The sequence below is a fragment of the Sycon ciliatum genome, chromosome 1, assembly GCF_964019385.1.
Source record: "Sycon ciliatum chromosome 1, ocSycCili1.1, whole genome shotgun sequence".
NCBI lineage: Eukaryota > Metazoa > Porifera > Calcarea > Leucosolenida > Sycettidae > Sycon > Sycon ciliatum.
The window spans coordinates 22,930,554-22,957,248 of NC_088643.1; the positions used below are offsets into that span (position 1 = coordinate 22,930,554).

The 26,695-nt window shown below is 47.0% G+C and overlaps 3 protein-coding genes across 3 annotated transcripts in view; 1 reads left to right on the plus strand and 2 right to left on the minus strand.

Annotated features, from left to right (window-relative positions):
- The window catches only part of LOC135818521 (annexin-B12-like), a 12,816-nt gene extending 8,488 nt beyond the window's left edge, over positions 1-4,328 (minus strand). Inside the window, exons 1-3 of the mRNA XM_065331912.1 lie at positions 4,185-4,328; positions 3,642-3,698; positions 1,699-1,777 (exon numbers count right to left, since the gene is read on the minus strand). Of these exons, the coding sequence (XP_065187984.1) occupies positions 1,699-1,777; positions 3,642-3,647 (85 nt within the window). The 5' untranslated portion in view covers positions 3,648-3,698; positions 4,185-4,328. The remainder of the gene's footprint in view (positions 1-1,698; positions 1,778-3,641; positions 3,699-4,184) is intronic.
- Positions 4,329-7,090: 2,762 nt separating this feature from the next.
- LOC135818510 (uncharacterized) lies at positions 7,091-14,306 on the minus strand. The gene is made up of 2 exons (XM_065331901.1): positions 10,410-14,306; positions 7,091-8,205 (listed from the first exon to the last, which is right to left on the minus strand). The coding sequence occupies exons 1-2, from the start codon at positions 14,105-14,107 to the stop codon at positions 7,974-7,976; spliced, it is 3,930 nt and encodes a 1,309-aa protein (XP_065187973.1). The 5' UTR covers positions 14,108-14,306; the 3' UTR covers positions 7,091-7,973.
- Positions 14,307-19,072: 4,766 nt separating this feature from the next.
- On the plus strand, positions 19,073-26,692 carry LOC135818500 (uncharacterized). Its single transcript, XM_065331890.1, has 2 exons — positions 19,073-23,208; positions 25,035-26,692. The coding sequence occupies exons 1-2, from the start codon at positions 19,451-19,453 to the stop codon at positions 25,264-25,266; spliced, it is 3,990 nt and encodes a 1,329-aa protein (XP_065187962.1). The 5' UTR covers positions 19,073-19,450; the 3' UTR covers positions 25,267-26,692.
- Positions 26,693-26,695: the final 3 nt, after the last annotated feature.

Genomic DNA, 26,695 nt, shown 5'->3' on the forward strand with positions numbered 1-26,695 from the left:
TACTCGAGCCAATAATGGCGAATCAGACCATCACGGAGCATGCACGTGAGGCTGGGCAATCTTGAGTAGTAACATTCTGTTACTTTTGAGTTGGTGGTGTGAAACGCTTGTCAGGCTGTGTTACTGATGTTTGGAAATGGTCAGTCTCCACAAAGTGTGACAAGGCGAATCTGGACGCATTTGCTCTGTTTGACTCCTTCACAATAAGTATGTGAATGCTGTTACATGTATCATGGTGTTCCGTCAAAATCTGTTGCAGACTATCCTGTCAAGCATGTCCATCACCAGGAGAACAGATAAATCACCTCTCCTTCTAATGCTGCTATTGCTGCTGTTGAAACTACACAACCTCAATAAAGTCACGGAATGCTGGAAATGAAGTACCTGAACAGTCAAAACACTTAACTATATTAGTTGGCTATTGATATCACACGGAAACAATTTTTGGTGGCTCCAAACACACTGATCTTTCAAAATTGTAAAAAAAAAGAACAATTCATTAACATGACTCCTGACTGTAAAATGCATTTCTACATGGTCAATATTGGTCTGATGGCCGTGAAACGAAGTGACAATACTCTACAAAGGCTAGACATCAATTTGCAACAAAAAATCAATTTCACCAAAACAGCCCCGAAGGTCGATTTTCTCAGATATTGGGCCATGTTATGGTAGGAAATCTACACAGAGGCTATGCGCCTTAACCTGCAATAGCGCTCAAATGCCCGGAATGGGCAGAGCGTAGTACGCAAGAGGTACACAAAAGGAAGTAAATAGGGCTGTAGGAAATCTAATCATTTTGTGTTAACGATACAGCAATTTGTGTTAACCCCTCGCATTACACATACGTATGTGTGTGTGTGTGTGGGGGGGGGGGGGTGTCAGTGTATTGTGTGTGTGTGTCGTGTGTGTGTGTGTGTGTGTGTGTGTGTGTGTGTGTGTGTGTGTGTGTGTGTGTGTGTGTGTGTGTGTGTGTGTGTGTGTGTGTGTGTGTGTGTGAATGTGCCTCAGCCTGACCCAGTGGTATGTGCGGATTGCAATCGGTCATTCTCGCGCCCTGGAGATCGTGCTCGCCACAAATGTGTGGTTGAGCGGGCAAAGCCGATTGCTGAGCAGCGAGGGGCTTGCCACTGTGGAGATTGTGGGCGTTGGTTTCGCAGCAAGGGTGGTCTAGCTGTTCACCGCTGTTCCGCACTTCAGCCTCAGCCTCCCGAGCCCTGGCAAGTCTATGTGCAGGATGCCTGCTGTGCTGCGCACTGTGCTGTGTGTGCCCGCTGCTTTCGGTCTGTGCAAGGCCGCGGTCGTCACCGGTGCTCGAGGACTGGCCCGCGCCCGACTGCCCAGCAGCGTAATTCGTTCAGCCATGTATGCGTGTGTTCTCGCCGGTTCCGTTTGCCCCACCATCTCCGGCGTCATCAGGCTGCATGCTCCATCTTCCTCTCTGATGCCCCTCCGGGGCCCACGTGACCCCTGTGGCAGTGGCTCTACAGGACAGGGCAGGTGTGTGTGTGTGTGTGTGTGTGTGTGTGTGTGTGCATGTGCGTGTGTATGTGTGCGTGTGTGCATGTGCGTGTGTATGTGGCCACAGGAACAACAGTATATTAGCTGCTGCTTACTAGTACACGCCATCTACAGACAGCAAGGCATACTTATTGCCAATGTGGATTGTCAAAATGTGGACTGCACTATGCCCCCTACCTAATCCCTTCATGGCACTGCGAAGGGCCTTCGCCTCCTCCTCGGCACTGAAGCCTGGGTCGGGTACAACTGTTGGGGTCTAGACACACAGATACAAACAGATAATCGAACATGCCTTCATGCATGGTGTTGAATGAGCACATAATTATTATGAGGGGAGGAGGGGCTGCTGGTCGATATGGCAGTGATGCATCTGGATACAGCACCCTGATAAGGCTGGTGCCCGCTGTTCAAAATCACGCTTTGAGCTTGCTCACGTTGATCCCATTAAGGCGAGAAAACAGGGAAGGACAGCCGTGCTTCTTGCTATTTGCTCCAGTTTGTTTTCTCACCCTGAGACGACATAAGTCAGTTACTGGACTCCTACATATGAATGGGCTACTCTGAGTGGTTTTGCCCAGCATGAGCTCCTTCAGGACTAGAAATATTAAAAATAATGTAACCCACTGAATGCATGGGACCCTTTAGAACTACTTGCATCACCTGTGCTACTTTACAGCAACCTGTGCACCTATAGCTGTGCTTGCTGTGTCTCATGATTCTACGCACTGTGTCCAGCCAACCAGAGCGGGCAGAGTAGGCCTAGCACTCAACAGGTGGCATCAGAGCACTGTCTGTAGTCTGTGTGTAGCTGAGTGAGAGTGAGAGTGATACAGAAGAAACTCCAGTCCTGCCCTAGCTACAACAGAGTATCTGCTGGAATCTGCTCGTGCTGTGTGGTTCTTAATCGCACCATGTTCTTGCCAGTCTGGGGAAGCTCTGCACGTATTGCCTCCAGTTAGGAATGCCTCAGTGTTCAGTGTTGCTTTGGAAGTTTGATATGCGTACTAGTATCCATAGCAGAGTAAGGTTTGCTGCAGGAACTACACAGTAAAATCAGGTTTCTTGCCAGTTTGCTGCTAGCTCTCAGCAGGAAGGGAGGAGGGGAGAGGGGGGATTTCTTTTTTGGTGGAACAGGCACAGGCACAGTAGCGAACATAGCACTAATCAGTCATTGAGGTTGACATCACTGGGTGAGTTCCTGTACTAAGCTCTAGCTTAGATGGTAGAGATCCGCTACAATGCAGTACCAGCAAGAGACTGAGTCCAGGGATAATGTAAACTGATGGCGACAATATCAAGAGCTATTTGCAACTGCAGGACAAGATTCAAGCAGCGTAATGCAATAGGAACTCCTCACCACCCAACCAGCTGCGCTGTTCTCAAAATGATTATTTTACTTGATGGCCTGCCTATTCATTGATTAGAGCATACGCTGAATTGATGTTGTCTTCGCACTTCACTGCGAAAACACGATCATGTACAATGTCGCTCAGTTTGGAGCAGCGTTAGATTGGAGGGTGCACCGCCACAGCAGCAAAGGCTGTAAGTAATAATAATTATTACTGTCGAAGACATCACGTACTCAAAAGGTCAAGAAAAAGTGCTTAGTAACACGTTAGTTAGTTCCTGAACTTCCTGTCCGGGTTTTCCATGACAGAATGCGCAAGGCAACATGATTCAGGCCCGTCGGAAGCAAGTCCGGCCACAGCATAGCCATAGGCTTTCCAGCATAATTGTCGTCCATGGCCTGACCAACTGACACACACAGATTCCGCCGCCCCTGCGATTTCGCAGTCACTGACACTGACAGTCAGTGACAGGTGCTGTCGATGTTCGGGCCGAGGGTTTCCGTTCCCTCAGCTCTCAAGCCTTCACAAGTCCATTATGGACACGAAGCACAATACATTCCTATCACGCTGTCGTACCCCAGTATCACCATAACACAGGCAGGGACGCTCTGACTTATCACTTACACAAAGTAACAGTTACAGTGGCACACTAAACACTGGTTACAGAGATCGCTTTCAAAGGAAGGAGCATAATATTTTGGTGGAGCTACACGAGGTCACGTCAGGTGTGGTAGAAACTACGAGGCTGGGGTGATCTCACACACCACTTACCGGCATCTTGGGCTGAAATATCGTGTTGCTTTGTTTCAAACTCCGGGTTGCAATGCGCTGCAGGAGTAGAAGGGAAAGAAAGAAGGACAAGGCGAGGTTGCCACACACCTGGACCGAGGTACAGCCAGATTCTTAGCTACGTCTGAAGAAATTCAAAACATCTAGTGCTTGAGTGTCTTCTCCTGAAGAAAGTCCTTGCCCGTGTTTCGGAAACAAGTAGCATTCCACCGCTCCGGACCGTGTGACCATCACTGTGCGCCATCATCCCAGCCATGACGGCATGAGCACAGTTTGACGGAAAGCATTCCTGCACACTGATGCAGCACCTGAAAAAAATGGTCCAACAGGGGAACGAACATACTACCGGGACGATGTGATCGGAATAGCTAGGCTCAGCCATTTGAGCGCTGCTACAGAGGCTGGTGTCCGACACGCGGACCGCTACAGCCAGCACGACAGATAACGGGTCAACCGCCCAATACCGATCCCCAAATATCTCTTTCTCTCTCTCTAGCTCTGTGGAAGCAAGTACATGTCACTTACCGAAATATCTGGCAGAGGTAGAAGATTTCCACGAAGAAACAAAACAGGTAAAGGAACGACGAGATCAGGATTGGATCGAAAACCCTCTCAGTCAACCTTCTTCCAGAGCTGGATCCGAACGCAGTGAAGCCAGAAGGATGCGACACCTAGTCTTATGCTACAGCGTCATGACCCTCTAGCTCTACATGACGTCTACATCAATCATCCCACTCACAGTCACAGGGCCGGATCAGTGATCATAATCCTATCATTCACCAAACATCGGTCCTTGTCACTCTAGTCTTGACCTACACTACAGTACAGGGTCCTGTGTCATCTGGTCATGTGACTCATGTCACACCAAATGGCCAAACTCAAAGTCAAAGGCAAAGCTAATAAAGCCAAGATAGTTACGGTACTTGACAAGTACTACCAGTAGCCCTTTCCCAAAGATGCCAAAATAGTTCGCAACTTTACTTATGCTTTTCGCAACCATGCCAAAACAAGTGAAAGTTGCTGAAATCGCATCCATATTTTCAGAAAAAGCTCACCGACAAAAGTTGCTGATATCGCAACTCAAAATGATGCCAAAAACAACCAATAAAGGAGCGGAAATGGAAAACACTGTGGTGCAGCACAACTGCCTGAGCAAAGCCATGCTTACTTTGAAGACCTCTCCTGGCAGCCACATATCAGCCATGTAACACGCAAGATCGGCGGACAGCTATGGCGACACGGCAGGTCCCTGAGCCTAAGAGCACGCCAAGTCAGGTATGTCAGCATGATACAGGCTCATCTGTCCTATGGATCCAACTGTTTCTTCTCCAGTCTTTCCAAGCAGCTCCTGGATAAACTCCACCGCCTGTCAAAATCCGGTGTCAGAGCGACCCTGCAGCAAAGGACTCTGGTCCCGACTGCCCCCCTTCTCGAGCTACTGGGTGTGCCAAGCTTGCCACAGCTTCTCTTCCAGAAGTTTGCCATCTTCGTTTTCAAATGTTAAAATGACAAGACAAGTCCCTGTTAAAGAATCTGTTCGTGCCGATCAACGACCCAGCCACACCTCAGCTGAGGACGACACGGGGTCAAGTGTCAAGCCTGCTGAGAGTTCCGTTCCTCCCTGGTCCTGCTGGACGTCATTCAATTCAGTTTGTTAGCAGCATTCTGTGGAATGCTCTCCCAGTTACAGTCCGTACGGAAGGTGATTGGCAGACATAAAAAGCTCTAGCCACGGCTCTCGACTTGCCCAGCCTTTACCCATATTAACATTCTGTGTACCTAACTTCATGTCGAAATCCATTTTAACAATCCGCATATCTCTCCTCCTCCCCCCCCCCCTCTCTCTCTCTCTCTGTGTTTCTGACACACACACACACACACACTCTCTCTCTCTCTCTCCCTCTCCCTCTCCCTCTCCCTCTCCCTCTCCCTCTCCCTCTCCCTCTCCCTCTCCCTCTCCCTCTCCCTCTCCCTCTCCCTCTCCCTCTCCCTCTCCCTCTCCCTCTCCCTCTCCCTCTCCCTCTCCCTCTCCTCTCTCTCTCTCTCTCTCTCTCTCTCTCTCTCTCTCTCTCTCTCTCTCTCTCTCTCTCTCTCTCTCTCTCTCTCTCTCTCTCTCTCTCTCTCTCTCTCTCTCTCTCTCTCTCTCTCTCTCTCTCTCTCTCTCTCTCTCTCTCTCTCTCTCTCTCTCTCTCTCTCTCTCTCTCTCTCTCTCTCTCTCTCTCTCTCTCTCTCTCTCTCTCTCTCTCTCTCTCTCTCTCTCTTGTTGTTGTTGCTGCTGCTGTGGTGTTGCCGTTGCTGTTGTTGTTGGTCTGTTGTTGTTGTCGCTGTCGCTGTTGTTGTTGCCGTTGCTGTTGTTGTTGTTGGTCATTTTGTAAGAGCTTGGATAGTTCACTTGTCCAGGCAAGAAAGCAGTCTCTCTCTCTCTATCTCTCTCTATCTATCTATCTCTATCTCGAATCTATCGCTGCTTTGCATGTCATGATTGGAAGCTGTGGCCTTAGTAAAAAAAAAAAAAAAAAAAAAAAAAAAAAAAAAAAAAAAAAAAAAAAAAAAATCTCTCCTCTCTCATAATGCATGCGTCACACTCTCATGGAATTTCTTTATTTTATAAGATTGCATGCTTCACACTCTCATGTGATATTTCTTTCCTTTCTTCGTCTTTTTGTGAGGGCTTGGACAATCCACTTGTCCAGGCAAGAAGGCAGCAATGCCTGTTCATTCTGGCGAAGTAAAATATTCCAACCAACCAAGTACATAATGAATGCATATGTTCGCAGAGTAAAACATGTTAGCTATAGGAAGATGAACAGACTTGAAATGAGACATTCTCCTTTTTGTTACTCCTTCTCAAAAAGCCAGACCTGATTATGCCAAACATTATGCCCGCATAATCCGCTTACCCCTACATAGTCATAGCGGCATGCTGAGTGCTTCCACGTGGACGTACTTTGTACTTCGAGAAGTACACTTGTCATGATGATTATATGCAATGTTTCATTGCTTCTTGTTGAAGCGGATAGGAGCACCACGGACACTTCAATGGTCTCCTTCGGGGCGCTCCTCTGGACACAGTTGCGGAATACATGTAGTTACGAAATAGTTTGTGAAAATGAAAAAAGTTGCGAAAGTTGCGATTTCTTCCAAAACAACAGAAAGTTGCGAAAAAAAGTGGCGAGCATCTTTAGGAAAGGGCTACCCTTGGGGGCGGGAAAAAGACCCAAGTGCCATCAGTATGTTGTGAGCTGCCTTAGGAGTGAACAACTTGTCAGTACCTTCCAGGTTCAGCCTGGTCCCATAGCTCAGTTGGTTAGAGGCTTAGAGCATTGCTCATGACAAGCAAGGTCCCGGGTTCGAGTCCTGGTGGGTCTGGCGTTTTTTCCCCTTTTCAGGCAGTTCCCTTCCCCGACTGATCCTTTGAATAATTATAATGCTCCAAAATAGCACTGCTAATGCTTGAATTCTGCTTCGGAAAAATGGAAATAGTGGAATCATGAGATTACTAATGTTGCAGATTGATAACAGCACACATGTACATGTATTTGGCAGCATAAGTCGTGTTCAACGAAACAGAAACTACAAGAAGCACTGAATTATCATTACTCCGCAGGCAAAGGCGCGGTGGTACTAGTCGCGAGGGTATTGTGAATTCTCATGAAAATCCCATATTTTGCAACAATTTTTAATTATTATGCTAGTTGTCGCTAGAATATGCTAGTTTTGCAAAACTTGCTGGATTATGCTAGCGCAGTGCTAGTCTCCAGAAAGTGCTAATTAATAGTAATTATGCTCGATATAATGCTAGCATTACCCGCCCAGCCTATCAGGCATCAGATGCGGCTCCTAAACAGTGGTGGAGGATAGATCAGATGCACCACCCAGAGGCCAACGACCTTTTAAAATAATTATTAATCTCATTTGCCACATACAATTGGCTTGAAGGATGTGATGAACTACTAGTAGATGATTGCCGTTGGAGCACACTGTATCCTCACGATGTACAGTGCTTCCTTCAAGAACAAAAATGTCGAATGTCTCAAGTTGTGTAGATCGGGCCCAGACCTGCTGCATACTAGGCTCTGTGGTATGTGCAATGTCTCAAGATGTACCGGGACTACCGGCACGGGATCCGGCAGGCAGTGCATTATGTCATAGTGCCAGAGCATTATGTCAGAGCAGTCGACTAGTAGCATCAAGATTCAAGAATAAGCTCCCAGGGAGCTTACATGCATCAATTAATTATTTTACTCTTGCTAGCTGCATGCACTAACCTACGTGGAGCGTTGCTACTGCTACAGTAGATACAATTGTTACAATTCAGATTGCATCAAGTTGAGTCGTCAGCTCGTGAACAACGCGATGCATTTGTGGCCGCTCTTCAGGATCAGCCTTAATGCACTGCTCAGCAAGATGACGATAGGCGTACGGTATGCTTGGTGGGAAGACGAGCTTGCCACCGCTGGAAATTTCATCCAGAATATCATCAGAGTTGTGCAGGTGTCCATAAGGTATCCTGCGAGTGGATAGCTCCCACATCACCACGCCAAAGCTGCAGAGAGAAAGAAATAGAAACATACCAAGACTCGAACCCGGTACCTTGCTTGTCATGAGCAATGATCTAAGCCTCTAGCCATCTGAGCTACATAAGGTCATTGTATGGGACCTAGCTGAACCTAGAAGGTGCTGACAAGTTTTTCACTCCAAAGGCAGCTCACAACACGTGCCGCACATACTGATGGCACTTTGGTCTTTTTCCCAGCCCCACGGGGACCAACCACGGTCAGTTTCTGGAACGCCGGTACTACTTGAGCCTCTAGTACTAGAGGTGAAAGATGTGATTGGTTGGTCCTCTGGGGGAGGAAAAAGACCCAAAGCCAGGTGCCAACAGTATGTATGACGTCATTGTGTAGTAAGTGTTGTGAGCTGCCTTTGTATACTTATTAATAAATAAGTATACAAAGTCCTGGTGGTGATAAATAAGTATACAAAGTAATGGTTCGAGTCCTGGTGGTGACAGTCAATTTTTTCTTCTGACTTTTCCCGTTTGTCTCTTTCCCTCAAAACCAGTTAATATTTTATGACTTGGGGCTCCCCGCGTGCTAGTTTGTACGTGAAGTGTGTGGGTACAGTGAGGGCTGCGTCCCATCCGCCTGTGTGGATTCACAGGAAGTGTGAGTTACGAAGTCTGAAGAAAACATTGAACGGTCTCTGCTTGGATGACGACTACACCATAGCTCAGTGGTAAGAGCATCGCTGGCTACAAGCGAGGGTCCCTGGTTCGAGTCCTGGTGGTGACAGTCAATTTTTTCTTCTGACTTTTCCCGTTTGTCTCTTTCCCTCAAAACCAGCTAATAAAATAATAATAATAATAATAATAATAATAATAATAATAATAATAATAACACCACAGCATGCGTACAAAGGCCAGAGAACAATGTATGAGAATACACTGAAATTAAGCCAAGTTCGCTTCTGTCTCCAGTCAACAAAAACTCATCCATAAACAATGTCTGATCTCCATTTCGACTTGTCTGCAGCAAATGCTCGTGCTCTTTCTAGGTCGCTGGAATTCTTCAAAGGGATGTCGTGCCCTGCCAGGTCATTCATGATTGTATACTTTTCACCCAAGCCATTCTGCATAAGCGAAGCTGTGGACGCAGCATACTGCTGCTACACTTCAACGCGGGAATGCGTATAATAATAATAATAATAATACTTTTTGAGCAGGGAGTGGTGCTTTCTTGCAGGTTTGCCGAGTCGAAGGTTCGATGGACTTCTCGTGTGCTCTGGATGGCAGTCGTGAGTCAGTCAAGTGTCAAGTAAAGTCGGCGGAATAGCGCGAGCTCCGGTGTGGGGAGGAAACCTTTCTTACAAATACTTTTTACTTTATTTTAATATAGTCGGAATCAAAACAAGAATAGGCCTAATAACCTTTGGAGTGAAAAACCTGTCAGGCTGTCAGCATCTTCAGTCTAGGTTTGGCCTGGTCCCATAGCTCAGATGGTTAGGGCATTGCTCATGACAAGCATGCAAGGTCCGGGTTCGAGTTCTGGTGGGGTTGACATTTTTCTCTTTTCAATTTCAAGCAGTTCACTTCCTGGACTGATCCTTTGAATTTTTCCGCAAGTTTTTTTTTCCAGAGGGTCAAGTACCGGTAACACGAAAGCCATTGTAAATGTGATGTTGTCTCTCAGCCCGCGGTGGTGATGACCCTTCAAAATCAGTGGAGCAGTGCTATCAGAGTGTGAGCAGCACATTATACCTCACGGTCTGTGCTAGAGCTGCCTACATGTCATTGCTAAGCTGAAGCCTGAATGGTGAACTGTGTGTGCATGCGTGTGTGTGTGTGTGTGTGTGTGTGTGTGTGTGTGTGTGTGTGTGTGTGTGTGCGCGTGCAAAAGAAGAATGGGTGAAAGTTGTGTCATGGATTTCTCTTCATACTGTAGACTCCGTTGACGTTGTCTTATCACGTTCCACTGTATGCTTACATTTCTAACCATTACACTCAGGGTAGACCTTGGCGGACGATGCCGGCAGATAAATGGTCAGAATTTGGTACCTTTGCTGGTATGTTTCATGCATGGCTGGAATATGAATAAAGAAATGGAGCCAAAGGGAGTACCTGCCATAGGTTCTGTATGGTTCTGGCGACTTCACACGGAATTTCGAGCAGAATCTGCGAATTATTTTTCGAGCATTATCTGCCATGGGCTAGCTCAGAGGCATAAGCCGCATAGTATTGTTGGTGCTCACCTGTATACGTCGTGTTTCTCCGTGTACATATTCTTCTTGATAGACTCAGGTGATCTCCAGCGATCAGTACCTACTCCGCACGTCATTCCGATGCGTGATGTCATAGCCTCTGCGTCTGAGTTTCTGTCCATATCAGGATCACTATGGTTAACATCACTGGATGCACTGGACAGTAGAGGTGCTGTCAGCCCATCAGACTGCTGCTGCTGCTGCTGCTGGCTTGTGAAGGATGTAGTACGAATGGGACCATTCCCATGTCCTGTCTGCTCAGCCCCCGTTGGCGTTGAGGTCTTATTCAACTCGGCGTTTGCATGCAGGATGGCCAGGAATCGTGTAGTTTCCATGTCAGCTACTTTCACCACCCATTTATCACTGACAAGCAGGTTGGCTGACTTGAGATCACGATGAATTCTCGGAGGACTTGTGTTATGCAGATACCTCACACCACGTGCCGCATCCAGAGAAAAGCGAAGTCGATCTGATTGTTCAATGGCATTGGACTGATCATGCAGAACATCATAAAGTGAGCCTCGCCGTAAGTATTCCATCACTAGAAATGGCCGACCCGATCTTTTGTCTCTTCCCGCTCCCAAGAACATGACAATATTGGGGTGGCGTAATGTTCGAAGAACTTCAGCTTCCTGAATGAATGCATCATATGGTGATTCAGTGGAAACAAATGGAGGAAGTTGTTTGACAGCAACAGGGATGTCTCCTAACTCAGCCAGTAGCACTTTGCAGAACCTTCCAGTGGCCAATTGTTTTCTGATCCTCAGATCAGACCAGGCAATACGTGTTCCATGATCGATTTGGCTGAGTTTCCTTTTGGAGCGGTAAAGGTCACGATTTGTGTTCACAAGTTCAATTTCCTTGGCGTGCAACGCTCTCCTCTTTCTCAAGAACTGAATAAGGGAAATGACCAGTGAAGTCCCCACGATCGTGAACATCAGGGCTGCGACTAATATGAGATACACCATTGGAGTTTTACAATCATCGCTGGGAAGATATCCGAATTGACAAATGCAGGCATGTTTGAAGTTTTCTTCATCCACGATACAATCTCCATGCTGATTGCAAGTGTGAGGTTTGCATGGGCTCTCCGGAACACAATATGTGGCTGCCATGTCGGTGGATGTCAGTGATTGGTTGCATTCGATGCATGGTTCTTGCAGAGTAGATGAGTAATACCCAAGTGAACACGCACGGCATGCGTTGTTTTGGTCGCGCTCATATCCCCTGGGACACAAAGTAGCAGTGTTTAATTGGATGAAATGGCGCACTCCACGTCCATCATTATTGCACAAGCCATCCACCATACCACCAAAAACCATGTCGTCGAGAACAATATGGTGTGTTATACGTTCTTTGAAGAATGGAGTCCAAGTTGCGACTGTCAATGTTCCAGTTGTTGTGAACTGAAGTAGCAATGCCCAATCTGCGTCTCTGGAATACATGTGGAAACGTTTGTTTGCCCCTCCAAGGAGAACTAAGTCCTTATCATTTGCAAAGGCTAGACTATGGGCCCATCGGCTTGGGATGCTTGGACTGGATGGAATATCATGAACGACCACATTGCTAGCAGAGCGTATGTCGACAAACGTGAGTCGGGAAAGGGAAGGCACAGAGGGAAATCCGCCGAACAGAAGTACTCCATATTCGGTTACTGTTGCCGTGTGGCCATACTGGCTTGGTAGGGAACCTTTCATCACGTGTGCTGTGAGGTTATGCCATCTCCCCGTACAGAGATCTTCGTCGTCCATGATGAACATCCACAAATCACCCAGGGCCAGGGCGACATCACTACTTACTGGGTCAAGACCACCGTGTACCACCATGGCTGTGGAGTTGTACCGGAATGATATATGCTCTCCTCGCGGAGGGGGAGTAGTCCTGGTTGGAACAGTTGCTTCCACCCAGAAGTGTTGCTTTAGGTTGAAACACCACGGATACGGGTCCATGTCTCCAACGACTTTACCGTCGCTTCGTGTTTCGTAACCTCCATACATAACAACTGTTGTATTCGTAATCAAGCTGACAGTGTGATATTGACGGCGAGGATTGACCGGTCCGGGCTTTGGATAGAAAAGCGTGTACTCGAATTGACCCAGACCAAGATGAAGCTGTGTGCTGCTGTAGGCACGTAAAATCCACATGGCCATGGGAAACGAGTACGCAGGTTGAGAGGCATAGTAGGAATCCTGGCCGTCCTCCATGAATACACTGTTTCTGCCGAAGAAGACATACATGAACTCAGACTCCTCAGTGGAACTAACTGGAGCTTTGACAGCCGCTGTCCTGAATGGAGAGCTTCCATCTATGAAACCAGGGAATTTATATGACGGTTCTAGATTTAGTGCGTGTGGTCGGGAAGTCGTCCGATTGTTTTCGATCGTTTTGTAAATATCGACCATAATCATTTCGTTCCCTTTCGGCGATGCAAAGATAAAGGAGCGGATTCCAGACGAAATATGTAAGTGACAGATTCTACTGCGCAGTGTCCGGGAGTATACTGGAACTGATGGTGTCGTGCAGTCCACGGACCTCGTTCCAATATCGCAAACAATTAACACGCATGGGTAGCTGCACGATTCGTCCTTAATGAGCACTGTTCTGCTTGAGGCAAGATAGGATACGTCGGGTGACGTCAGTGAACACCTCAAATGGACTGACCTGAAGTGATTGTTTTCTAGCTCGAACCAAGTCCATGAGAGTAGATCAAACCTCCAGAATTCAAGCGCCATTTGCACTGTGCCAGATGCTGGACCGCCCACAGGTTTCCAGCCGCCAACGAAAATAAATGAAGTATCTCCATCAGGAAATAGGCTGAGGAACGGTCGCGACCGTTGGGCTTTGGGTCCCGTTGCTTTCACACGTTCCCATTCGCCGCCGGACTCATAATGGTTTGTGTGAACGAGCATCCGATGTAGGATACTTGATGAATATTTACATTGGCCATACTTAGGGGAAAGGTCCTGCCATGAACAGCCGCCAAATGACAACAGATAAATGCCGGCCGAACCGGAAGAATTTCCTGCCCTGGCACTCGGTTTACGAACGCTGACCAGAGCGGATCCGCTGTCTTCGACCCGAGTAGTAATCCCGCGTGAGTGTGAATGTTGTTGGGGTCTCATGACTCTTGCTGTTCTATCGCCATATACCAGTATCCTGTTGTTGCATTCGCCAGGGCCAAAACCATGCAGAAAGATATGTTCTCTCGACGGGGACAAAGCTACACTCGGGATTATTTCCCAGAAGCAGCAGCACTCCGGGCCCAGAGCTCTGCTCAAGTTGATTTCACGTTCAAACACCTGCCATGTCAGACCTGCCAAGTAGCCCGTTTCGTACACTGCCACGCCTAGATATGCTGTTTCCCCGTGAAAATGCTTGTACATGTACATCAGATGGGGAGTATACATACTTCTGTTGCTCTCCCGGAACATGACGGCCTGGTTGATCAACACCATCCGTGTGAATCCGAGCTCATCAGTTGGCAGCAAAACAAACTCAGGCACAGGCTGGATGGGATAGGCGGCCGTCTGATGGAGCGGACTCCCCGTGTCCTCTGGAGACAGAGGCTCCGACAAAGTCCTCATGCCTGTTAGAATCGTCACCAGCATGAAGGCCAGGAGATGGCGTCCGAATCCACTACCATGCATGTCGACTGGCTGGTGCAAGTGCAGCGAGAGTGGTGAATACATCTCACAAGTGACCACAGCATATCACGACTCTATTTTAATAATCACAGAGCATGCAATGCGGCTAAAAGATCTTTGCAGTGTTGCGTTGGTATGGCCAACCCAGGACTTCTACGCATTCCAACCAGTCGAGTTACGTCGATGGCCTACGCCTATGGGTTTACAAGCAACGGGAATTTGATGGATTGAATAGTCCCACGAAGTTGAAGAAGAAACGAAGAAGCCCTCATGGTCGCATACCATGATGATAGGAATGGCGAACAAGGACGCCTGGTTTACAGACGCTGATCCGGAACTGAAGTGTAGCAAGTGGCCGTTCATGAAGCGTGAGACCTGTACATGTACGCGTAGGGTTTCCGCTTCACTTGAGTCTGTTTTTGAAAGCCATGATACCAATACATAGTACCAACTACAGCACTAAATGTACATGTACATGTATTAGTATTACTACTAGACAGTAGACAAGCATCGTATGATGCCAGAACAAGCACTGCCTGGCCTGGTCACGGAGACGGAGGGCTGGGGGGGGGGGGGGGGGGGTTGGGGGCGGGGGTGTGCGATTCAGAGTCGTAGACTACATCATGTACACAGCGGCTACAGAGTGTAGGGGTACCGGGTAGGCCATTCTGTATGTGTGGAATGAGTTTGATTCATGCCGATAGGCGCCAACCTTTCAAGTGTGCCACTGTTCGTCTTTAGTTTAGTTGTCTATTTTCTGATCTCGGTCGTCTCGATGTACATGTACAAGACTGTACTATGGTATATTATATAGTGTTTAAACCGAACACGGATTCTTCGAACGAATAATCTATCGAATAATTTCGCCCTCCATCGAACGAATAATCTATATTCTATCATACGTCTTTTTGCTGACGACACTGCTCTGATGTGCTCCGACAGCTCGGCAGACAACCTCACGGCCTCCATGCAGTCCGGGGTCAACGCTACAGTAACATGGATGGAAACCTGGAAACTGAAGCCTAACCTCGCCAAAACCGAGGCCATGTTCTTCTCTCCCTCGCCCCCCACTCAACTTCTGTATTTTCCTGGTCTAAATCGTACACCTATTAAAGTTGTTAACGAGCACAAGCACCTGGGCGTTATTCTCGACCGCCAACTCTCCTGGTCTCCACAAGTCCAGTCTGTGTGCAAGCGTGCGAGTGCGTCCTTAGGTATGCTACAACCCCACTGCCAACACTTGAATGATAACTGCAGAGAATTGTTCTTTAAGTCGTACATTTTGCCTATATTTGACTATTGCGATATAGCTTGGTGCGGGTTGTCTCAGACTTTACTCCACAGACTGGAGGTACATCAACGCTTGCTTCTGAAAATTCTGTTTCGAAAAGACCAAACATTTGCCTCCCTTTGTCTTTATAAACTTGCTTCCACGCACCCTCTTCTTGCCCGACATCAGCAGCATCTTTGTATCCTTGTGCAAAAAATCTTCCTAGCCCAAGTCCCGAAACATATTGCCAAGTACAACTGGTTTGTTACCACTAGACCAACACGCAATGCCTTATCACTGCCCCGAGCTAGTTCCTCTCTGTTTTTGAAATCCCCTTTCTTCTCAGCATACTCCCTTTGGTCTAACCTGCCTACTAGCATTAAGACATGCCAGGATAGCAGGAAATTCACAGTCCAGCTTTCCACACTGTCTCATCCGAAGTGATCCCATGTATTATTAATGTGCCTCCCTTTCTTTTTCTCTCCCTATCTCCTTTCCCTCTCTGACAGCATCTTTCTTTTTTTTCCCTTTTAGCTTGCCGTGGTTGGCTATCACCTGACCTCTCATGTTTATTGGCAGTCTTCGGACGGGCCAGGAGATGTTGAATAAATAAATAAATAAATAAATAAATAAATAAATAAATACGCATGATGGCATTTTTCAACACTTTTTCAGCACTTTTTAAGTAGTTTTTTTTTAATTTTTTTGCTGATTATCGGATTTTGTTATGTGGAGGTGCAAAACCGGTTAACCTGTACCGCCAAGAGTACATAACCCCCCAGAGTGTGCAATGCCTGATCTAGCTCTGCATAGGGTCTTGACTCTTGGTCGAAAGTGGTCAAAGACCGAAAATCACATTCACTGCATCCATGTTTCCCTCGTATGGAAAGAACAGAAGTAACACAAGATACCGATAGGAGATTAAAACTTGGAGGAGAAGAGATTGAGAAGAAATTCTGCGAGCATATCTACGCAGTGCAAATATCAGTAGGGTCAGCACTGAGCATACCGTATTTTTCGGAGTATATTGCGCACCTTTGTATCACGCGCAGGTGAGAAGGCATCTCTGCCTGTTCATTTGGTGAAGTAAAATAAACAACAACAACAACAACGCGCACCCCCAATCTTCATTGGGGGTGCGCACTTCAATCTTCATTGAAGTACATGTACATGCATTTCATATTCGGAGCATAGTGCGCACCTGCGATTTAGGGCCTAAAATAGCACAGTCATCTAAAGTGCGCACTATACTCCGGAAAATACGGTACACTGTAGATCTTTTTTTTTTTTTTTTTTTTTTTTTTTTCGATTTCTGATAATTCCTACGACTATTCGATTATTCGTTCACCCCACGAATATTCTAAATTATTCGATTATTCGATTATTCGTTTCAACACTATATTATAACCAAATACTAGCACAATACTAATACATGTATTAGACAAACCTTGTTATACAATGTAGTTCACACATGTTGGTAGTTTGACAAATGACAGCATGAAACAAGGTGGACTGGTGGAGGACCCTGTGTTCGGAAACAGTGACCTTACTAGTAGAACCATCCACGGTTGGAAGAGCCCCGGTCCGTTGGGACCATCCGAACAATATGAATGTTGAACCCGTGACCCTCATTATGCTAGGGGAGTTTTAGACTTCTCTTAACATCAGTCGTGTATTCTTTGATCGCTCCTGGCCTGGATGTCGTCCTGATAGTCATGTAGATACATTAACCTGAATTGTTTTTCTGAAAGCCATGGCAGAAGTTGGAAGAAAAATGATTTAATAAAAACAATTCAGGTTAAAGTAGCTACATGACTATCAAGACGACATCCAGGAGCGATCAAAGAATACACGACTGACGTTAGGAGAAGCCTAAAACTCCCCTAGCATAATGAGGGTCAGAACTGGGTTCAACACCCATATGGTTCAGATGGTCCCAACGGACCGGGGCTCTGCCAACCGGCGTGGATGGTTGTAGTAAGGTCACTGTTTCCGAACACAGTGGGTCCTCCACCTTGTTTCATGCTGTCAATCTACCGGCAACAATGACTGTACTGGTGGTACATGACGTGATGGGAGAGGAGGCTTCCTGCTGAAGCTCTTTGGCATTCTGACATTCCACACTTGCTGTTACTACTACTATAGTGTCATGGCACCGAGCGCGAGATCTCTGATTTGTCACCTCTAATGGATAGCGACGCACGACTTGAAGTTGAGAATCTTGAACATTCAACCACTCCATATTTGACGCATGCACACCCACACCCACACCCACACACATACACACCCACACACACACACACACACACACACACACACACACACACACACACACAAACACATACACACACATCACTCAAAAAACTTACATTATATTATACACAAAAAGGCACAACGGAGGTTCACAGATTTATCGCAACTCAGAGTTTCTTGCTCAATGCAATCATCAGGCGACTATTATATGAAGTTACTGGTTTGATTGAGTATGAAGTAACCACTAGTATTATTAAAGGGGAAGTTAAGGCAAAAATTATAATTTCACCAGTTGTAGTCTTCGGGGTGCTGAGTCGAATGGTCTTGGTCCGAGGAAGCTGAGACGCTCCCTTCCTACTTGAATCCCAATCGAACTCGCGCACTTCCACCGAAACTGGGTGACTGCGCCCTACTAGATGGGGATTTGTATGCAAAATGTCACTAAAAGCGCCATTTCGTTCTTATAAAAGCACGGATGACCGCGATTGGCCCATATGTTGTAGTCTTTTGGACGCTGAGTCGACTGGTTTTGGTCCGAAAAGGCTGCGATGCAGCGTTCGCCCCTAATTCCCAATCGAACATGGTTGAACAAGCGGTCACGTGCTCCTGGGTGCCCAAATCACCTGATCACCACGCCAGCAGGCGAGAACTTTCACACCAAGGTTCAACTCGAGTTCAACTCGAGTGACAGGATTGCACCCAAAAAAGGTCAAACAGGCTAGTAGTTGTACCCTGCAGGCACGGTGACCAGGTGACTGGTGTACGCATGAGCACGTGACCGCTTCTTCAACCATGTTCGATTGGGAATAAAGGAGGAACGCTGCATCGCAGCCTTTTCGGATCAAAACCAATCGACTCAGCGTCCAAAAGACTACAACATATGGGCCAATCGCGGTCATCCATACTTTTATAAGAACGAAATGGCGCTTTTAGTGACATTTTGCATACAAATCCCCATCTAGTAGGGCGCAGTCACCCAGTTTCGGTGGAAGTGCGCGAGTTCGATTGGGATTCAAGTAGGAAGGGAGCGTCGCAGCTTCCTCGGACCACGACCATTCGACCCAGCACCCCGAAGACTACAACTGGTGAAATTTTAATTTTTGCCTTAACTTCCCCTTTAACTGTTATCATCGCCACTACTTGCCTGGCTATCAACTCTCAACATGGTAGAAACGTGGCTGTAGTCACAATTCTCTCACTTGCACCATAATGTCTTATTACTAGAAGTGATAGCTTGTGACTTTTTCCGGTGTGTTTCATGTACGTTGCCGCGGTATGTGGATAAATTAATGGAGCAGAATTCAAGGAGGTGCTTGCCATAAGGTTTGTATGGTTCTGCCAAGTTCGCTGCTTTTCGAGCGTAATCTGCCAGGTTTTCGAACATTACCGGTATCCGCCAAGCCGGGCTATTCAAGCCTTGCTGAAATTGAGTACTTCCGCCACTTGCCCCATCGCCCAGTCCTTATCAGTGACGTGTGCAAAGCAGACATGCCAGTCGTTGACTACATTACAACCACGGCACCAGTCGCCTCAGTTTCTTCTTCAAGCATTCAACTGTTCAGGTCATCATAATCTCATTTGAAACACTACTTGCAGCAATCTAGAGCGATCGATGTGGACTCCGTCTTAATCGTCCGCACCTTGTGCAGCGTTGTTCGTTCTTGTGTAGTTGTTGGAAGTGCAGTGTACGATGTAGGTCGGTCCCTGCCCTACCAACAGAACACCAGTGATAGACTGCCCCGGTCTCGTGGGCATAATCCATGTGCCAGACTGCAGACTGCAGTGCAAGTGTGACCAGTGGTGCATGTAGCTAGGAAGGCAACAGTCTTTCTCACACCACTGCAGACTATCTTCTGGGATTAGTGATGCCTGTGCGGATGTCAGTGCTCAGGAAGCGTAACAGAACTGCCACTCGTGCAACTGCGGCCCATCAGGCGGTCGTCATGCTCAGTCATGGAACTGGATGGCTCCTGTACATCATGCTTTTCATTCTGCTAATGTCTGAGCCACTGTCCGCAGGGGACACAGGTTGCCCACTGAAGGGAACTGCCGCTTATCCCATCCAACCCTTGCCCGCGGATTTATTTGGTCCGCTATCTCACGAGAACGAATCAACATGGATGGTGTTGATCAATAACGTCATCATGTTCCGGGAAAGCAACAGAAGTATGTATACTCCCCATCTTATGTACATGTACAAACAGTTTCAAGGTGCAGAAGCATATCTAGGCGTGGCAGTGTACGAAACAAGCTATGTGGGTGGCCAGACGTGGCAAGTGTTTGAACGTGAAATCAACTTGCGCAGAGCTCTGGGTCCGAAGTGCTGCTGCTTCCAAGGAATGCCAAATGTAGCTCTGTCCCCGTCCAAGGAAGAGATCTTTCTACATGGTTTTCCGGGCCCTGGTGAATGCAACAATTGGCTACTGGTGTATGGCGATAGGACAACAAGAGTCATGAGTATACAGGGACAGTACTTGCCAGGGAGTCCTGCTGCTGGAGAGATCGGTTCAACTCTGGTTACCGTTAGTGCTCGCATGCCAACTGGCAGAGCAGGCCATCCACTGAGTTCGTCACGCATTTACCTGATATCATATGGCGGCTATGCTGGGACTGATTCGTCACATGCCCAGCTACATCGGGTACTCATCGAAGGCGGACGGCACAATGATTCTATCGCCAAATGGGAAAATGTGAAAACGGATGGACACCAAGTCCCACAGGCGCGACATTTCGCCAGACTCTTTGCTGATGGAGACACGTCACTGATATTCATTGGTGGATGGAAACCTGTGCACTCTTCAAAATCTAAGGTGAATGTACAAGTTTCGCCAGAAATCTGGAGATTCAACCTATCATCAAGGACGTGGATAGACCTGGGAAACCGCGGCAACGGATTCAACAGGCCAGCCCAAAAGAACTGCTTACCTACGCCACCCGACGTGTCATACGTTGCTTCTCAGAGAAAGGTGCTCATTAGAGACAAATCGTGCAACCCCAAAAACCTCCTGTGTTCCTTCATAGTGTGTGATATTCAGCAGTGGTCGGCCGGCTGTACAGCAATATCTGCTCCAGTATACACATTGGCGCCGCTCATTGATATGTGTTCATATCACATGTCCTCATCGGATCCCTCTTTCATTTTCACATCGGCGACAGGAAAGGAAGTGATATTAGCACAAATCAACGCGGCATGCGAACCCATTCACCGCAATCAGCTTTACCTCACTCAGCAAGTACCGGTAGTCTACCCATACCTGTTACAAATTTCTGATCAATTTCCTGGATTTTCCCTTGAAAAAGAGGAAAATAACGTTATGTCTTCCGTGAGGCCATCTGTGGTCAAAGCTCCGGCAAGTGCTGCAGAAAAGGAACTTGAGTACAAGTTTGTGTTCTTCGGAGGAGACAGTCACGTGATCAGGGATGCAAACAATTTTCCTTACTCCAAGCAGCCTGGTAAGGTATTTCCCATGGCCGTGTGGATTTTACGAGACTACAAAGATACAATAGGAACCGTGGCGCAGGGTCAATACGAATACACACTTCTGTACCCGGACCCTGGACCAGCCTGTCCTCGCCGTCAATATCACACTGTTAACTTGATTACAAACAAGACAGTTGTCATGTATGGAGGTTACGAAACACAAAGCAACGGTAAAGTCATTGGAGACTTTGACCCATATCCGTGGTGCTTCAACCTTCAGATAAACTTCTGGATGCAAGCAACTGTTCAAACCAGGACTACTCCCCCTCCGCGAGGAGAGCATGTATCATTCCGGTACAACTCCACAGCCATGGTGGTACATGGTGGTCTTGACCCAGCGAGTAGTGATGTCGCCCTGGCTGCCCTGGGTGATTTGTGGATGTTCATCATGGACGACGAAGATCTCTGCACAGGGAGATGGCATAACCTCACAGCACACGTGATGAAAGGTTCCCTATCCAACCAGTACGGCCACACAGCCACAGCAACCGAATATGGAGTACTTCTGTTCGGCGGATTTCCACCTGTGCCTTCTCTTTCCCGACTCACGTTTCTCGACATACGCTCTGCTAGCAATGTGATCGTTCATTATATTCCATCCAGTCCAAACATCCCAAGCCGATGGGCCCATAGTCTAGCCTTTGCAAATAACAAGGACTTAGTTCTCCTTGGAGGGCGCTACAAGGATGCGGACGGGGAGGAATGTGCCGCAGAATGGGCAATGTTGCTTCAGTTCACAACAAACCAAACGGCGACAGTCGCAACATGGACTCCATTCTTCAAAGAACGTATAACACACCATATTGTTCTCGGCGACATGGTGTTTGGTGGTATGGTGGATGGCTTGTGCAATAATGATGGACGTGGAGTGCGCCGTTTCATCCAATTAAACACTGCTACTTTGTGTCCCAGAGGATATGAGCATGACGAAAACAATGCGTGTCGTGCGTGTTCACTTGGGTATTACTCATCTACTCTGCAAGAACCATGCATCGAATGCAACCAATCACTGACATCCACCGACGTGGCAGCTACATCTTGTGCTCCGGAGAGCCCATGCAAACCTCACACTTGCAATCAGCATGGAGATTGTATCGTGGACGAAGAAAACTTCAAACATGCCTGCATTTGTCAATTCGGATATCTTCCCAGCGATGATTGTAAAACTCCAATGGTGTATCTCATATTAGTCGCAGCCCTGATGTTCACGATCGTGGGGACTTCACTGGTCATTTCCCTTATTCAGTTCTTGAGAAAGAAGAGAGCGTTGCACGCCAAGGAAATTGAACTTGTGAACACAAATCGTGACCTTTACCGCTCCAAAAGGAAACTCAGCCAAATCGATCATGGAACACGTATTGCCTGGTCTGATCTGAGGATCAGAAAACAATTGGCCACTGGAAGGTTCTGCAAAGTGCTACTGGCTGAGTTAGGAGACATCCCTGTTGCTGTCAAACAACTTCCTCCATTTGTTTCCACTGAATCACCATATGATGCATTCATCCAGGAAGCTGAAGTTCTTCGCACCTTACGCCACCCCAATATTGTCATGTTCTTGGGAGCGGGAAGAGACAAAAGATCGGGTCGGCCATTTCTAGTGATGGAATACTTACGGCGAGGCTCACTTTATGATGTTCTGCATGATCAGTCCAATGCCATTGAACAATCAGATCGACTTCGCTTTTCTCTGGATGCGGCACGTGGTGTAAGGTATCTCCATAACACAAGTCCTCCGAGAATTCATCGTGATCTCAAGTCAGCCAACCTGCTTGTCAGTGATAAATGGGTGGTGAAAGTGGCTGACATGGAAACTACACGATTCCTGGCCATCCTGCATGCAAACGCCGAGTTGAATAAGACCTCAACGCCAACGGGGGCTGAGCAGACAGGACATGGGAATGGTCCCATTCGTACTACATCCTTCACAAGCCAGCAGCAGCAGCAGTCTGATGGGCTGACAGCACCTCTACTGTCCAGTGCATCCAGTGATGTTAACCATAGTGATCCTGATATGGACAGAAACTCAGACGCAGAGGCTATGACATCACGCATTGGAATGACGTGCGGAGTAGGTACTGATCGCTGGAGATCACCTGAGTCTATCAAGAAGAATATGTACACGGAGAAACACGACGTATACAGGTGAGCACCAACAATACTATGCGGCTTATGGATCTGAGCTAGCCCATGGCAGATAATGCTCGAAAAATTGGAAGATTCTGCTCGAAAATCAGCAACTCTTGACAGAACCTTACAGAACTTATGGCAGGCACTTCCTTTAATTCCGCTCCATTTCTTTGTTCACATACCAAGCAGGCATGAAACCAAAAGTACCAAATTCAGCCAATTTTCACTCGGCATAATCCGTCAGGTCTACCCTGAACTTCTTGGTTGGAACTGAACGGATACATGTGCAGTGGAAGGTGATAGGACAATGGCATCTACAGTATAAAGAGAAATCTGTCAAAATGTTCGCACATTCCTCTTTTGCACGCACACACATACACAGTTCACCTTTCAGGCTTCAGTTTAGCAATGCGGCACACAGCTCTAGCACAGCTCTAGCACAGACCGTGAAGACAGAAGATGAAATGTGCTACTCACATGCTCATATTGTCATAGTACTGCTCTATGGATTTCAGGAGTCATCACCGCCGCCGGCGCGATACAACATCACAATCATTGCCGATGGCTTCCGTGTTACCATGGTTACTCGTCGGACTCCGAGGAGTTGTACATGTATTTCTGCCACTAAATCTCTATTCAAAGTGAAACATTTTTTACTTGCAGAGGATTGGGAGAACTTCAAATTTCAAAGGGTCAGCCGGGGAAGTGAGCTGCCTGAAATTAAAAAGAGAAAAAAATCCAAACCCGACCATGACTTGAACCCGGGACCTTGCATGATCGCCATGAGCAATGCTCTAAGTCTAACCATCAGAGCTGTGGGACCAGGCCAAACCCAGAAGGCGCATGTTTTTCACTCCAAAGTAGGCCCAGACAGATCCTGCCGGCAATTCTTTCGGCAAAATATCGAAGAATTGAAAGAGCGGAAATTGCCGGCAAAATAGGAGCAAAATATCGAAATGTTGGGTAAAATCGTTGCTGATACTTGGATTTCCTTGTTTCTTACCCGTTCAGCAGGATACACTGCCCAGGACGAGATCATTTCACCGAAACATCACCATGATCACTGGGATTCATTGTTTATCGACATGATTTTGGAAGAACTCAGGGACACGTGTGTGGAAACCCGTGCTGAGAAACTGACACTGCAATTTTTATGAAACGTACGGGAAGTGGATAAAATACACGTTTTCCAGGAGCAAACTGGAGCAAAATATCGAGTTTCTTGTGCCAGGCTCGGCAAAATATCGAAGATTTCGCAGCAACATTTTGCGGCAAAATATCGAGGCGAGCGGAGAAGAATCTGTCTGGGCCTACTCCAAAGGCAGCTCACAACACGTGATACACAAAGTGTTTCCACCGAGTCTTGAGATGTAATAAATATAAATATAATACAAACTGATGGCACTTGGGTCTTTTCCTTCTCCATGGCCCAGGGCCGGTGACCAACCAATCACTTCCTTTTACCGGTCTGGTATACATGCATATACCGGTAGTACGTTCCAGAAACTGACCGTGCTTGGTCCCCTGGTGAGGGACTTTGAAACGACCCAAGTGTCATTAGTATGTGTGGCACATGCTGTGAGCTGACTTTGGAGTGAAAAACTTGTCGCCGCCTTCCAGGTGCAGTCTGGTCCCATAAATTGTAGCTCAGATGGTCAGAGCATTCCTCATGACAAGCAAGTCCCGGGTTCGAGTCCAGGCCAGGTGGGGTTGGCATTTTTTTTCTTTTCAGGCAGTTCACTTCCCTGATTGATCCTTTCAACATTTTTAAACTTTTTAATTGCAAGATTTTGTGGTCACTGGTACCTGGTGTTTCTATTTCTTTCTCTCTGTACATGTAGCTTTGGCGTGGTGATGTGGGAGCTGTCCACTCGCAGGATACCTTATGGACACCTGCACAACTCTGATGATATTCTGGATGAAATTTCCAGCGGTGGCAAGCTCGTCTTCCCACCAAGCATACCGTATGCCTATCGTCATCTTGCTGAGCAGTGCATCAAGGCCGATCCTGAAGAGCGGCCACCAATGCATCGCGTTGTTCACGAGCTGATGACTCAACTTGATGCAATCTGAATTGTATCTAATTTTTGTAGTTGCAACGCTCCACGTAGGTTAGTGCATGCAGCTAGCAAGATGTAAGCTCCCTGGCAGCCTATTCCCTCTTGACTTGAGGCTACTAGTCGACTGCTACGACATAATTCTCTGCGACTATGACATAATACATGTACTCTGCCTTGCCTACATGACTGTACTATTGGCTGCTGATCCGGACCGTGCCGGTACATCTTCGGAAACATTTCACATGCAGCAGGGTTGGGCTCGATCTTAATTAATAATGTTTTTCTCGAGGGAAGCACTGTGCATCGTCAGGATATGGTGTGCTCCAATGGCAATCGTCTAGTTTATTCATCACATCCTAATCAAAGGTGAAACGGTTCGGGTAAGAAACCGGTTTTGGAACCGCCAGCTGAAAAGAATCGGGTACCCGTTCCGTCAAATTTTGAACCGAAACTCGAAAATCTCGTTCTCGTGCAAATACATGTACACGTCAAGTCTATTGAAGATTTTAAAAATGTCTTACATTACGATCACCGCCCTTCCAAAGGGTTCTCCTGGCTGGTCATTATCTACTTCGCACATGGACTCTCTTGCTTGTCAGGGGCGTGCTCGGCCCCCCAACTAGGGGGGTGCACGGGAGCCGAGGGGAGCCCCCCCCCCGGCAATTTGTTTGCAACCTTTCTTGAATTTTAGAGCATATTTGCATACATTACAATTGCAATTACCCAGATTGAAAATTTTTGGGGGGTGCACGTGCCCCCGTGCCCATCGCCGAGCACGCGCCTGCTTGTAAACATGTTTTCTAAAGAATAATTGTCACAAACGCATTTTTGTTGGTCTGGAGAAAACAGTGCGTGGAACCAATACCCGAACCGTGGGAAACTATGCTGGCATTAGGGTACCCGAACATCAAAATCATCGAACCGTCAGTTCACCCCACAATGTCAGGCTGCTAATACGTGCACATGATCACATTGTTCATGTACGAAGTTTGCATTGTAATTCTATAGCACATTGGTATTTCGGGCTAAGTATTGTACTGGTGGTGTTAGTGGACGTTATAGCGTAACTTGTAGTTCCTTGGTCCTTTTTTTCTTTGCTATAAATTCATCCTTGGCTCTCCATCCGGTTCCATAATTCCTCAGTGGGAGCTTACATCTCAATTTTTACCGTTTCAAAGTCTCCAGAACTTGGTCCCCTGTATACCAGGTGTACATGACTGTACTCAGTGTATGTGTTGCCAAGAATTCAATAATATTGACCCAGGACTTATTTTATAAAGGCTTTATTTTTAAAATACAGTACTGTACTGAGCTCATGAACACTGAAGGAGTGACACACTTCATGCGCTTCAACAACATCTCGAAAGTTTCTCTGAAGTATGAGTCACGCATTCTTCGTTGTTATTTTTAGCTCTTCTTTCTTGCGCTGTTTCTATCACCTC

Excerpts from the sequence above, each read along its gene's own strand:
- LOC135818510 (XM_065331901.1), bottom strand. The coding sequence starts at position 14,107 with ATGTATTCACCACTCTCGCTGCACTTGCACCAGCCAGTCGACATGCAT. Across the intron at positions 8,206-10,409 it reads GAGAAACACGACGTATACAG|CTTTGGCGTGGTGATGTGGG; the intron begins GTGAGCACCAAC and ends TTCTCTCTGCAG.
- LOC135818500 (XM_065331890.1), top strand. The coding sequence starts at position 19,451 with ATGCCTGTGCGGATGTCAGTGCTCAGGAAGCGTAACAGAACTGCCACT. Across the intron at positions 23,209-25,034 it reads GAGAAACACGACGTATACAG|CTTTGGCGTGGTGATGTGGG; the intron begins GTGAGCACCAAC and ends CTGTACATGTAG.